The sequence below is a fragment of the Emydura macquarii genome, unplaced genomic scaffold (assembly GCF_026122565.2).
Source record: "Emydura macquarii macquarii isolate MOO-44397 ecotype Brisbane River unplaced genomic scaffold, CSIRO-AGI_Emac_v2 contig_3530, whole genome shotgun sequence".
NCBI classification, from domain to species: Eukaryota; Metazoa; Chordata; order Testudines; family Chelidae; genus Emydura; species Emydura macquarii.
The window spans coordinates 914,035-927,707 of record NW_027133667.1 but is presented as its reverse complement, the minus strand read 5'-3'; the positions used below and the strand labels follow the sequence as shown (position 1 = coordinate 927,707).

The window sequence follows — 13,673 nt, the reverse complement described above, 5'->3', positions numbered from 1 at the left end:
ATAGTTCCTCAGTAGGGAACTCCCATTATCTTCCCCCTCCACCAGGAATTGAGGCTCTCTGGGCAGGGAACCCCTTCCTTCCTCCAGGTGGGGGGTCTCCTCTCTCCTTCCTAGGGTGATGGGCTCCCCATAGGGAATCATCCTCTTCTCCCCTCCTCTCCAAACTCCCTCTCTCTGGAGATCCTTTTTCCCCTGCCCAGGAGCTGCCACGTGTATGTCAAGCTGATTTGCGCCCCCCACCGCCCGGCCCTCCTTGTAAAAAAAAAAGCCTCTCTGTGAATGCGGGGTTCACGTTTACCTTGTCCTGGGAACTGACACTGCCTGAACCCCGTGCAGCGGCTGGTGGAGACGCGAGTGGCTTTGGGACCGCGAGGAAGCCCCGAGCCCGCCCGGCAGCCGCCGGACGCGACCATGTTCCTCGCAGGGTACTGCGCTCGGGCTGGCTCCTTGCCTTGGCGCAGAGCCTTCCTCCGCCCCTCCCCGGCCCTGCGGCGGAGTGGTGGCGCCCAGCCTAGGACTATCACCCAGCCCAATGAAGCCGCCCTTGTGCACTGCTGCTGCTGCCACCAGCCAGGCATCCTGCAGGCGGGCAGCCGGCCGGCCGGCGTCTGGGCATCCCCGTCCGCGCCGCGCGCTCCCTCCCTCCCCCCCACGGTCCCTCCGCCAGCTCGCAGCCGAGCGGAGCAGCTGCCCGGCCCCGGCCTCCCTGCCCCGCAGCGCCGGGAGCGAGCCATGAAGCAGGCGCTGATGGAAGTCATGAGGATGAACAGGGTGTGCAGGATGGTCCTGGTGACTTGCTTAGGCTCCTTCATCCTGGTCATCTTCTATTTCCAAAGTATGTTGCAGCCAGGTAGGGGCGCTTTCCCTTTCCCTCCGGAGCGGCCGGGGCTCGCATGGGGGGAGTGGGGCTGGCGGCCGGGGCACGCCTCCCACCCAGCGCCGGTGCCCGGCTGCCGGCGTGGGCGGTAGTTTTTTTTTTGGGGGGTGGGGGGGTAAAATGCTTTTTTTGTGTCTGAGATACGGGGGTGGGGGTGGGGGTGTGTGAGATAGTGGGGCTCAGTGGGGGGCTGGGCTGGGGAGAGGAGAGGGGGCGCGGGGGGGATTAGCAGGGGATGGCAGAGGGGGCGCGGGGGGGATTAGCAGGGGATGGCAGAGGGGGGGCTATGAGGGGATTGAGATGTGGGGGGATTAGGAGGGAATGAGAGGAGGGGCGTTCGGAGCGGGTGGGCGCTGGCCGAGGAGAGATTAGCCGGGATGGGAGGCGGGGGGGGGGGGGGGGGGGGGTGAGAGCGGGGGTGGGCTGGGGAGAAGCGGGTCCGGCTGTCTGGGGATCAAAGCAGGGGTGCGGACAGCGCCGGGCGCGGCTGCTGTGGAACCGGTGGTCCGGCGCTGCCGCTCGGGGCGGGAAGGTGAGCTGCGGCGGCCGGGGGCTCTCTGCTCGTTCGCCCCGGCTCCGACCCTTGCCACGGGGAGACGGGGGGGGGGGGGTTAAGCAGCTCCGGCTTGCGCTGCCGCAGAGGGGGTGGGGGGCGGGACCGGCACGGCGGGGGGCTGATGGACCGCTCTCCCCGCTTCTCCCCAGCCGTGGGGATCGGGAGGCGATTGGGGGGGGGGGGGTTTGCTGTTCCCGATCCTGCCAGCCCCGATCCTGCCAGCCCCGATCCTGGCGTCTGCTTCCTGGGAGGGGGGCGCGGGGGGTGTGAATCTGTGCTGGGGCTCGGGGCGGTCCGGGATCCGGGCTGGGGGCGGGAGCGACGCTGCCCTTGGCGGGGGGAGCAGCTGGTGGGGACCCGAGCTCGCGGGGCGCAGCCCGGCGCTCGACTCCCAGCCGCCGCCGCCTGAGCTCGCCTCCTCCCCGCCCTGCGCTTCTGGCTGCGGCGCCCATCCCCTCCCCTGCGCGGTGTCCCGCGGCTGCGCCGAAGCCCGCAGCAGCGCCAGCCTCCGCCGGGCGCCCTGCCCTCGGGGCTACGCGGAGGCTGCGCCCCGCCGCAACCGGCCGCACAGCAGAGCTGGGGGAGCCTGAGAAGGGATCGCCGCTGTCTGCCTGCTGCCCCCCCCCCCCAATCCCGCGGGTGTTTGTAGGTTCACAACTTCGCGCTGCACTTGTGGAGTAGGACACGCGTCCCCGCGGAGTCCTGGCTTCCCGTTGCGCAGCGCACGGCGAGGAAAGCTCTGCAGCGGGTGTGACAAAGTTCGGGTGCAATGGGCACATGCACAGCCCTTGACTGTCTGGTGCGGTCCGTCGGTCCGATCCTGCTGCCCCGGCAGCGAACGGCAGGAGCGGGCCCGGTCTTTCATTCATCCGAGCTCTCCGGGTAGGGTTGGGGTGGCGTCCTTCCCATCGGCCGGGTTCTGGTCTGGCGGCAGGGTTTACTCGGGGCGACGTACAGGCAGCGTTAGAGCCACTGGCGAGTTGAGAGCCGGTCCTGTGAAGGTTCAGGGCAGGTGTTTAACTTTAAACGCGAACCATCCTCCTGAAATCAATGGGATTGAGCACTGCTGGAAGTGAATTACCTGCCTACATCACTGAAGGGGGTGTGTGTTAATTTGTGTGTGTGTGTGTGTGTGTGTGTGTGGCGGGGGGGGGGGGGATCCTTCAAGGGAATACATCGTGGTTTATTCAGCAAAGGTGTGTTGGAGGCAATGGCAGACGCGGGGCTTGCATTTTGAACTGGCAGGGAAAGTCCCGCTATTACTCAGCACATGCAGAGCGACGGTGAAACGATTCCCGCTGGTGAACGGGGTTGTGTCCTGAACCGTTTAGGTGCGGGGCTGGTGTATCTGCGACCAGTAAGTCGCCCGAGGAGTGCTGTCGGATGCCAGGAGAGCTGGTACGGCGCCTTCTCAAGGGCTATGGTACGCTGTGATCAGACGCGAATGATCAAAATATCCTGAGTGAAAGTGTTTGCCTTGAAACTCGAAATTCTTCCAACGAACTGCAGTTAGTTGCCCCAATGCAAGGGGGGGGGGGGGAAGATGTGAGATCGACACCAACATACCCCTACCAGTGGGCAGTGAGGAGACTACACGGAGTAGTGAAATACTCCGCACTTGGGGCCGGATCCAAAGTCGATTCAAGCCGGCGGAAAGGCTTCCAGGGACTGCCGTGGGCTGAGCTTCGGGTCAGGACCTAAAAGAGAAAGTGACCAGGTTCGATGATGCCGCTAGCAGGCCAGTCGTCGTCGTCCGTCCGTCTCCCCCCCCCCCCCCCAGCTGATTCTGTGACAATACTCCGGAGGGGACTGGAATGTTTGCACGATTTTATTTGACATTTGGTGATTGGATCCTTAAAATATTACGGCTCTGTAGGTTAGCGTCTGGTGACACAGATGGACCACTCCGGCTTTGCTCCTAAGGTTTATCTTCTAAACAGAAACTCTCCATAATAAATGCCCCGTGCAGTTAAGTATAGGAATATGCTGTATGTACATGCCTGTGTTGGAGGGCGTGGGGGAACTGACCCTGCTCCTAATGAAATCAATTGGTAGCTTTGCCACTGGTTTCAATGGAAGCAGGATCGAGCCCTAGGAAATTAGTATTGAGTGAGGCTCTGCAGTTGCTCCATGCACAGACCTTCCTTTGACTTCAGTGACAGTTCTATGTGCAGACTGACTGCAGAATTGTGTCTGTGGGGGCAGCAGAATATAACTTGCATTGACAGTACTCTGAGGTTTTTGGTTTTTTTCCAACATGAGAAAAGATGGGGAAGCTGAAATTCAAATAGATATTAGAAGAATCACTGAAAGATAGTTAAATTAAAACACGTGTTCAGCATCCCCCCCCCCTTTGATATTGTCACCATTAAACTACAGTTGATCAAAATGATCTTCCTTAAGGCTTTTGGAGTCATTAAGCATTTACATTGTGAACTGATAGTATTATGATGCAATCGATCTAGGCTTCTGTGGTGATGCCTAGTTCTCCTGAGTATCTCCCTATCAGAACCTCTTCAGCTGTTTGCTGCACAAAACTTGGCATCTGCCTGATGAATTTATTGCCTGTCTGGGTTCATATCTACCAGTTCCTCTGAACAAATACAAATTATCATATCATATATTTTTCCTATCTGCTCAGTGCCCTCAGCTCCCACTGACTTCACAGGAAATGCTCAGCATCTGGCAGAGTAGGACAGGCCCGGCTTTAGCCATAGGTGAAGTAAGCAATCACCTAGGGCCGCAAAAGGTAAAGGGTGTCTGTTGGGCTGCAGCCACCTGCATCCCGCCAGTCCCAGGACAACCTCTACATTGCTGCAAATACTCAAATTATTCCAGGGGGGGGCACACATTTTTATTTTGCCTAGGGCAGCAGAATATGTAAAGCCAGTGCTGGAGTTGGGGCCCCAACTGCCAATCATGTATTGGAAGGGTTCAGAATACACTGTAAAGGGGATGGTGTGTCATTCACAACAAATGTAATTTTTACAGTGGTTTCATCCAGTGGGCAGCATCGGTTGTATGTTTATTCAAAGGTAATTGGTCACAGATTTGTTTTTTCTAGCTTCAAATAAAATATAGTATTAAAACCTGGAATCTGAACTCAACAGACAAGAGATGAAAACACTTTTTGGAATGAATTTTTGAATACCTCCAAAAAGTACTTAATGCATTTTGTAGGGACAGCTGAGGATTACTGTTTATATTCTAACTTCTTTTAAAACTGCATTTAAGTTGAGATTTCAAAGCAGTGCAGAGGATTTAATTTAGAGCCTTAACCAAAGAAAGTCATATGGTAGAACCATCATTGGCTGGATAATGTGAACTTGATTCCTGTTTCAGACAGGTTTAGATTGCTGTAACTGAATTAACATCAGTGGAGTTGCTCCTGATTTACCCCAGCCAAAATGCAACTGGAATCTAACCTTCTGTCTCTAAAGCACATTTAGGATTGTAACTGGTTCTGCTTTGTGTGGTATATTTCTGTGATGTAAACTACTAGAGAACTTTCATAGACTTTAAACTAGGACTAATAGATATAGATATAAGAATCTAATTTATCTAATCTATCTAAAGATTGCAAGCCAGGTGTAAAGAAGTGAAAGTGTAATGTGCAAAAAATCTGTTCCAGGAGTTACCATCTATTTATTACCTTACCTTACCATAATGTAACATATGTCATATATGTTGTGATGCAAGTGTATGCTGGCCTACGGTTCCTGTGAAAACTTGTGATAGGGTTTTTCAACTCCACCAAGTTTGGTTTGTCAAGCAAGAGGGCATTGTGTGATTACACAAATATCACATACTAGAGGTACTGATATGAGACCAATTTCAGTGGAGTTGCCCCAGTGATGAATTTGGACTCAAAGGGTCCAAAGGCACACTCTGGAGGGTATTTATGGGGAGCTGGGATTGAAAGTATTAGGAGCTTTCAAAGACCTGGCTTTTTTTTCTTTTTTCAGAGTTTGTCTTTTTATGCAAAAGTCCCTCCGTCTGAGTTCATGCAATGAGAAGGCACAATAAAGTGACCTGTCTCTTTGTCCCATGGTTTATCTTTCATGTCACTATTATTATTTATTTTTATTATTACAGCGCTCTGTGTGTTATGGACTTCAATTAAGGCTGGTAAAAAATTTTCCACCACATTTTTTTTCCAATGGAAAATTGGGGTCTTAACTAACTTTTTTTCACAAAAAGTGTCTTTCCATGGAAATTGTTGTTAGTTTTCATCAAAATCTCCCCAAAATCAAAATGTTCTGAGGAAGAGAGGGGAGAAGCAACCCATTATCCCACAAAGTCATAATAGATATTAAAAGACACATTCCTTGTCCTTAAGGGGCTTTTAAAGTAATTCTAGATGTGATGCAAAGGAGGGAGAAGAGGCTGGGGAAGTGTATGGGTGACAGCATTAAGATTCTCCAGTTACTCGGCAAAGACTAGCATATATCATTTTTCTTTTTTGAGTTTAAATAGAGTTTAAGCTTCAGGTCCAAAATACCTATTTCCTGGAACCACAAGCCCAACCCCCAGTGGGACAAATCAGCCCTTCAGCTGTCATAATAGATGCACTGAATTCCAGGATGTTTAGTTGTGGATCTTTTGAATGGGACATTTAAAAACCAAGGTTATGAGACAGATCATTTGCCTAGGATGAGTCTGTGGAAACTACCACAGTAATGAGAGCTTTAAAAAAACCCAAACAACCCTAGATAGGTAGGTATGTCTCTTGTTGTCTTCATGGAAATATGCAGTGCACATCTTTGGCATTGCAGCTCATGTCCCCGTGTGCATGGAGAACTGGAGTGCTTTGCACTCATTATTCTCTCTGCTCTATGCGTCTCTCCTACCCTGGCAGCCAATAGTAAACTGCTCTGAGTTAATGCACACTCAGGTTTTATTAACTTTGGCACAAAATCCCTCCTTGCTGTGGAACGTGCCCTTTAACGAAGCTTCTCAGGGCAGCTACTGGCCAGGGCAGTGGAGCAGTACTGATGGCTGGGGAATAGCTGCAGGGGATTGATTGCAGGGCATTGCGGAGACAAAAATCCCGATGACCCTGGTTTCTGGAGGATTCCTGAGATCTGTGGTTTCTGGTGAAGCTGAACCCCCTACCTGTTCCTCTGGGAGGAAATCACAACCTCTGACAGAACAATCTGGTGGAAACAGAGGGAAACCTGGAATTTCCCACTGCCTACATGGATTTTTTGATGTAGCAGAGGAGTCTGCTCTTTTGACTGTTCTGTATGGATATTGAAGATCACAGAGCATTTTTGTAGCTATTTAGGATTTATTTGAGTGTCCTCCTTCAAAATTTTTCCTTTCTCTACTGTTGTTCAGAGAGCTATATGCTGGTTGACTTTTGCTCTCCAACCCTGATGTTGCTGCATTTCATTGCGGTACTGTCTGTTTATGATCTGTTGATCTTAGGGTTTTATTCTACTGCCCATCACTATGGTATCTGAGCTCCTGTGTATAATTCAGTGTTCTTCATTGCAAGGCCTGGGAGCCAGTGGCGGCTCCCATCAATCTAAGTGCGGCTCCCTGACTAATTGTTCATATTCCAATTTATTTTATTTTTAACATTAGAATATGTACCAAGCCTATCAAAGTCCACCTTCTTTACATGTCACGTTGATCACATGGTACGATGTGCGCCAATAAGTACATCTAAGTATATCCGTTGTATAATAACCGTAATATTACCATAGCAACCAATGTAGAACTTGGATTATTCAACCGTTTGTGTCCTATATTATTTTTTGGCCCCAGTGAGTTACTGGAAAGAATGGATAGATTCTTAATTCTGTTGAAGAGAAAATCGGAAAGTGAAAGAGGTGAAAAAGCAGATAATAACGTAACTGTGGATATTAATGAAACGAACAAACAAAAGTTTTAGGTACACAAGTCGCTCTGTAATGTTACATCATTAAGGAGTAACAAGCAATGTGTTAATTTGGTAGTTGATGTGGCTCTCACATTGAAGGTTTTTTGCCAAAATGGCCCTTGCTTGAAAAATAGTGAAGATGGCTGGTATAATCTGTAGCATGGGCAACATCCCTAATGGACTTCATGGAGTCCATAGCACTTTCCCCCTAATATAGCCCTAACCTGCAAATGCATATTCCCATGTGTATGCTCTGAATCCAATGGCACTGCATAAGTGCAGGAATAACTTTGCAGGATTGGGCCCATGGATTGTGAAGTGCTTTGGGATTCTTCAGGATGAAAGGCTCCATACAAATGTAAAGTAACATTATTATTTTATTATACTTGAAACCTGCTATGGAACCAATAACTTCAAAGTCCATTTTAATCAAAAGGCCATGATGAAAGCTCCAGGTTTCCTATCCTTCTCTGGAGACAGACCTGTTTAAATAATTCTTTATTCTACTGTTTGTCTCAGTTTGGATTCCCATTGTCAACCCTTTTAATAATGCAACTGTGGTTAACTTCTCAAACTGACCACCTGTCTGATGATACATAGACGGCTGATGTTGTACAGGAACGCCACCAACTGCCCAGTTATTAATATCACTATTGGTACTAGTCTGTTGCTTGAACAAATACGAGGTCTACCCTACTTTAAATGTCAAAATATGGTCCACACTGTACCAGTGATTGGCTTTAGAGCGTCTTTAAAAAAAAAAAAAAAATCAAAACTCACCACTGGTTTCAATGGGGGGGGGGGAGGGGCGGGGTCTGATTAAGTGTGCAATATTCCATCTTTCTTTTCTCCCTTGCTTTTAGAGAGGGTCTCTAGTAGTGGAAGGGTTGGGAATGTAAAACTCAGTGGGAGGACTCAAAGTTTGTTTAAATTGTTCTACTTGGGGTATTTTGTAGTCAGAAAAATTGGGGAAGCGTGTTTTGTCTGGTATATTTGAATTAAGAGTCAGATTCTGATGCAATCACATGGAGTGAAATCCTGTCCCCATTGGAGTCAATGGCAAAACTTCCGTTGACTGACTGCAGTGGGGCCAGGATTTCAGACACTGAGTAGTCTCCTGCTCTGTCAGCCATTCCATTGATTTCAGTAGGACTACTTGAGGAAGTTAGTACTACTCGATGTGAGTAAGCATGTCAGTCTGACCCTATGTATCAAGAACACCTGTAGTCTGGGAATGCACTGAGCTGGGCATCTCACTGCCCTTTTGTTTCCTTTGAGAATCTCCCTCTTTATTTAATATTAGCCCTCACTTTTTAGAGGGTAACTTTTTTTCATGTGTGTAGATATGAATATGGCTTTTTGGAAAAACTACTGACTATTTAAACTTTAAAAAAAAAAAAGCGCCTGTTATTTCTGGAAATGTTGAAACCAAACTTACAGGGTACCACCCATGGCTACTTTCCATTAAATTTTAAATGGTCAGAACATCTATGACTCCATAATTACTATTTCCATAAGGTAGATTGTATAAGTTTTTTTTTTTTTTTTTTTAAATTAATGATCTAAAAATGTTAGTTCTCATTAGTACAGACATTTTCAAAATACCTTATAAACATTCTGGAAGTTTGTGCTGACTTTCATAGTATTAATGCTCTATATTACAGACTTAAACCTGTCATGATTTGGCTCAAACCTCATTTTTTCCAAGACATAAAAAAATCATTCACATTAAACTTTTATTTTTTCCATAAGAAATAGTCATATAAATAGATGTACAAAAACAGAAACACATAGTACAGTTTATAAAAACATTTATAGGCTTGGTTAACTGTAACCAGCATGTCAACAACTTCATGTCTGTGCTGGGTGGACATATTTTCTGAATGCTTAAATTGTTTCCATTACTTTTTTGCAGTGATGGAGTGGTTAATCTTGTATGATACATGTAACTTTAAAGGCAGTTCAGAGAAGTGGAAGAAGCTGGATCCCTGTCAGGTTTCCCAAAGCCTGCACTTCAGTCCAGTAATTTAATTTGATTTTTATATGTAGCCTGAGATTCTGTATGAAATCTCTGCCTCTGATGCTGCTTCGTTCGTCCTTATGTGAATATCATTATAATACTGTCACACTTGTCTCTCTCAAGTCTTTTGAGCTAAAACACATGTATTATGTATCAACTCAAAGGTAATTCTGAGACATTTAACTAGAGGGTTGGGGATGGGGACACATCATCTTAAATATGATAGTTTTACTTGTAGATAATTTACATTGTTCCAGGCAGTTGTTGGGGTTCTTATTTAATTAGTTTAAGTATCAATAATTTATATAAAATATGGTGAATGTGCAGTTTAAGGGCCTAGTCCAAAGCCCATCAAAGTAAATAGGAGTCCTTTTATTGATTTCACTGAATGCTGAATCTGACCCTAAGAAAATAAAAATATTTTAAAACCAAAAGAAATTTTTGTGTAAATCATCATCACAGAGTTAAAGGCCAACAGACAGACATTTCTAGGATGTTAGATTTGATAGTTCATTGACACACAAGGATAAAGTCAATTAGAGAACCTATTATTTGCACTGAACTTGCGTGTTCCTCATGCAGCTCAATTGTCCTGTCTCTTTGGGGGTGGAGTGGATTTCATCCTTTATAGTGGATATTCAGATTCCAGGGCTTTGGCTGATTTCCCTTCTTCTTATTTATATTTAGTCAAAGATCAGGGCCTCATTGTTCCAGGCACTATACACACATCCAGCAAAAAGATGGTTCTCTGCCACAAAGAGCTCACAGTCTAAATAGCAAATGATAAAACAGACAGATGGAAGGCTTCAGACCCCGGTTCCATTCCTACGCCTGAAGAGAGCAAGTTTTTTGGGCTCTCTGTTCCCTTCTTGTGGGTATAATCATGGGTGCATATGCTCTGACCCTTTTTATTATTGGTTGTTTACTTTGGCATCTGAAAGCCAAGGCTTTAATGAATATATCATGACTCCATTGTAGAGTCATTAACATGTGTACTCAGTATGACTTGCTGTACAAACAATTTCAATTTTCTCTTCTCCGTCCTCTCCTCCCCTCCTCCACTGAAGCCAAATCTAGGCTTCTTAGATCAGGGCCCTATCTTGTAAACTTGTTACAGGTTTTAACTTAATGAAAATGGTTGTAGTGACTTTATGGCTAATAAAATGCACTGATCCTACTGATTTATAAACATAACTTGCTCACTACATGCCGTTCCCTTGCAGCTGCTCTGCTGCCCTGGGATATCGCCCCTCCACTGGAAGTTGGTTTGGGGCTATTGGATCCATATAAATGTGCATCCTCTGTCCTCCCCCTCTGTTGGCCTTTTTTGTGATATTCTGCCCAACCAATGAAGCCCTGTATGCAGCCCCTTTCTCGGGATGTAAAGATTGCACAGGCAGCCAGCATAGCTCCAGCTCCTTTCCTCTGCGCATCCCCAACACTGGTCTTAAATGGGGTGCTAATCCCACACTGTCCCAAAGCAGAGCTGGAGTTGATTGGAAGGCTTTGAGTTGTCTTTCGGCACCCAAGTCCTTCTGACTTGCTAATTTACAAAGGAACTTCTTGATCATATGAATCAGGTAGAGTCTACTGTGTTAAATAAACCAATGTCCTTAACTTAGATTAACATGGAAAGAATATTAAATACTGCACTTGCTTACTTCCTTTCTGCTTGCTGTTTGCACTGCACTCAGCTTAGACAACAAAAGCAGACTATCGGTTCACTTTCACCTTTTATTAGTCACTTTTGCACACTTTTTCTCATATCCCAAGCGTGAAGCTGTAATATTTAGCTTGTAGGCACCAGAAAGGAGTATTCATGAATGAATGAATACATTGTTTCCATTGAGAATTTTAAAGTGTCCTGATGATACTTCTGCTGATGCTGAGGTTAGAACCAGGTTGAAAAAATGGTTTGTGTTATTTTTTCTTGGGGGGGGGGGGGGGGAATCATTGAAAACTTTGACCTTTTTCTTCAGTGAAATTTTGATGGAAAAATACTTAACAAAATTGTTTAAAAACATTCAGAAATGGTCGATTCTAGTTAAACTTCTGTAAAAGGTTGCATTTGTTCCTCTTTTCCATACAAAAGTTATAATTTGGGCCTTAGCTCAAATCTGCTAACCTCTTCAAGGCATACAGTTTTTAGGAGGGCTGCTGAAGAAGCAAATATTGTTCAGGTGTGAGGTGTTTAGGGAACATGGGGAATTTGTTTTATGCTGGTTGGTTCTTTGGTAAGATCATGCTCTTTGTTTTGGTTTGATTGTGTTTTGAAAATAATTGTCTGAGGTAGTCTTCTATAATGGTCACTTGTCTTTATGCTTGCTGAATAAATTTATTCAGCAATGTTCCTTTTAAGCTACATTTCATTTAGTCCGTCTCAGCAGATATAGATATTTGAAGATGAGCTGCTCAGAAAAATTAAAGGCATTATAAATTCTTCCAGGGCAAGAAAGGAGAGTGCCGTTTTGTAAACTACATTAGCTTAAGCAAGAAGAGATGGTATCTTTCAAGGTAGTATGAATGTTTATTTGTGCCACATTATAGACAGAGAAGGATCAATTCACATCCTTCAGCTTTCAGCCATCAATCAGTGATGCGGTGGTTTCACACTTGTATGAAGGAACTTAGCAGTACCTAATGGGAAAAGTGGAAAGTGCAAACAGTACACTTGAGCAGAATTTCTCACTGCAATGTGAATCCACTAGTATATTTTGTGAGACAGTACCTGTGTCCAGAGTGTAGTGTAAAGGGAACTGGACTGGTCATGGAAGAACAGACATAAGTCCTGATTCTGCAGACGCTTAGATCTTGTTCTTAATTTTCCTCCCATGAGTAGTCCCATTGATTTCAAGGGGATATTCATGTGACTGAAGTTAAGCATGCTTGTTTTTGCAGGATTGGGGCCTGGGCTGGTTCCTCCGGAATCTGAGAAAAGGGCTCAGTCTTTCTCAGCCATGCCGGTTCTGCGAAGGAACCACTTCTCCTTTGAACCCTATGCACAGGCTGGCAATCATTGTCTCCAGTTGAAAGATGCTGTTCTTCGTAATCTTCATATCAAAAGATCGCGCCTTTTTATGTCGCTTGGCTTGGCTGTGGGAGACTGTCGTTTTTAATTGTAGAGCCCATACAAGAAATAAAAGGCTCTGTTGGGTTTCAATCCATTTCTCAAACACATTGTGTTCAATACAAAGCAGAGAACTATGTTCTTTTACCTTTTTTTTTTTTTTTTTTTTTTTTAAACCAGCACTTGCCATTCATTTATAAAAGGTCCTGTTATTGGTGCTTAAAATATATGTATTCTAAAACAAAGAAAATTGGTTTTTTCTGTTTTTGTTTTTTTGTTTTTTGTTTTTTAAGCAAAGATTACTCTTAAAGAGTTTTAATTCCCTTAACAGATGGTATTCTTTTGTAGTTGGTAATTCACATACTTCATCTTTGCCAACAAATCTGAATTGTGTAAGGTGGGCAGAAAGCATTTAGTATTTTTAAAATGACTAATTTGTAGGGATTTGGGGATTGTGGAAAGATAGAGGTATAATTAATAAGGTATTTATAATAGAATCCTTCAGATAATCTCTACTATCATGCCTTATCTTAAAACAAAGAACTCTAGGTATTTAGAATCCTTTAAACGCCATTTACATTACTGTATTTATTTTTATTGGTATGCAACTGGGACAATTTTCTGTCTGTATTATCATGGTAAACGTAAATGGAATTGCACATTGTGCACACATACTGTAGTGTCAGGAATTGATTATACATCCTTCTGGTAATCCATATTAAAACAGCCCTCGTTGGAAGTGGGAGAGGAGAACTGATATGAGCTAAGGGGGTTGAGGAAATGGTTTAAATATTAAGACTGCTAGTTAGTTAATAACAACTTATGTGCTTTGGGTTTGTAAGTATGAATGGGATAATGCTGGCCCATTTTTTGATAGTGCACTCAGTATTGGTTATGCTTGGTTAGCTTTGAAAAATTAGACTTCTACGTTTCTACGTGAGGATCAAACTACATTTAATTTAGGTGCTACAGTCTGAACAGTGGGGTTTTTTGAGGGTGGGAAAAGGATATAGGTGAGGAGAGAAGGGAAAAGTGGCAGAACTACCTCCCAAATGGGTGCACAGATATGTTATAAAATCAGTGTTAATATTCACATATGTTCTGGGTCTAAGCATTGCCATATATCACACCCTTTGACAGAAAATTCCTGCAAGGGGGAGAAATAATATTCCAGAGTCTCCATTGCCAGACCAGGAGTAATCATGCAGAACATGCCTGCTGCTCTTTATCCTACATGTCCTCTCCCTACCCTTCCTGAATGCCCAT

The 13,673-nt window shown here is 45.3% G+C and overlaps 1 protein-coding gene across 3 annotated transcripts in view; it reads left to right on the top strand.

Annotated features, from left to right (window-relative positions):
• CHST11 (carbohydrate sulfotransferase 11) overlaps nucleotides 1-13,673 on the top strand; it is a 242,501-nt gene that overhangs the window by 23,194 nt on the left and 205,634 nt on the right. Inside the window, exon 1 of one of the 3 annotated variants that reach the window (XM_067536152.1) lies at nucleotides 449-835. The exons of 1 other annotated variant lie outside the window; for it this stretch is intronic. In XM_067536152.1, coding sequence (XP_067392253.1) covers nucleotides 733-835 — 103 coding nt within the window. In that variant the 5' untranslated portion in view covers nucleotides 449-732. Of the gene's footprint in view, nucleotides 1-448; nucleotides 851-13,673 lie in introns of those variants that run through there. One more of the 3 variants, XM_067536151.1, reaches the window with a different exon arrangement.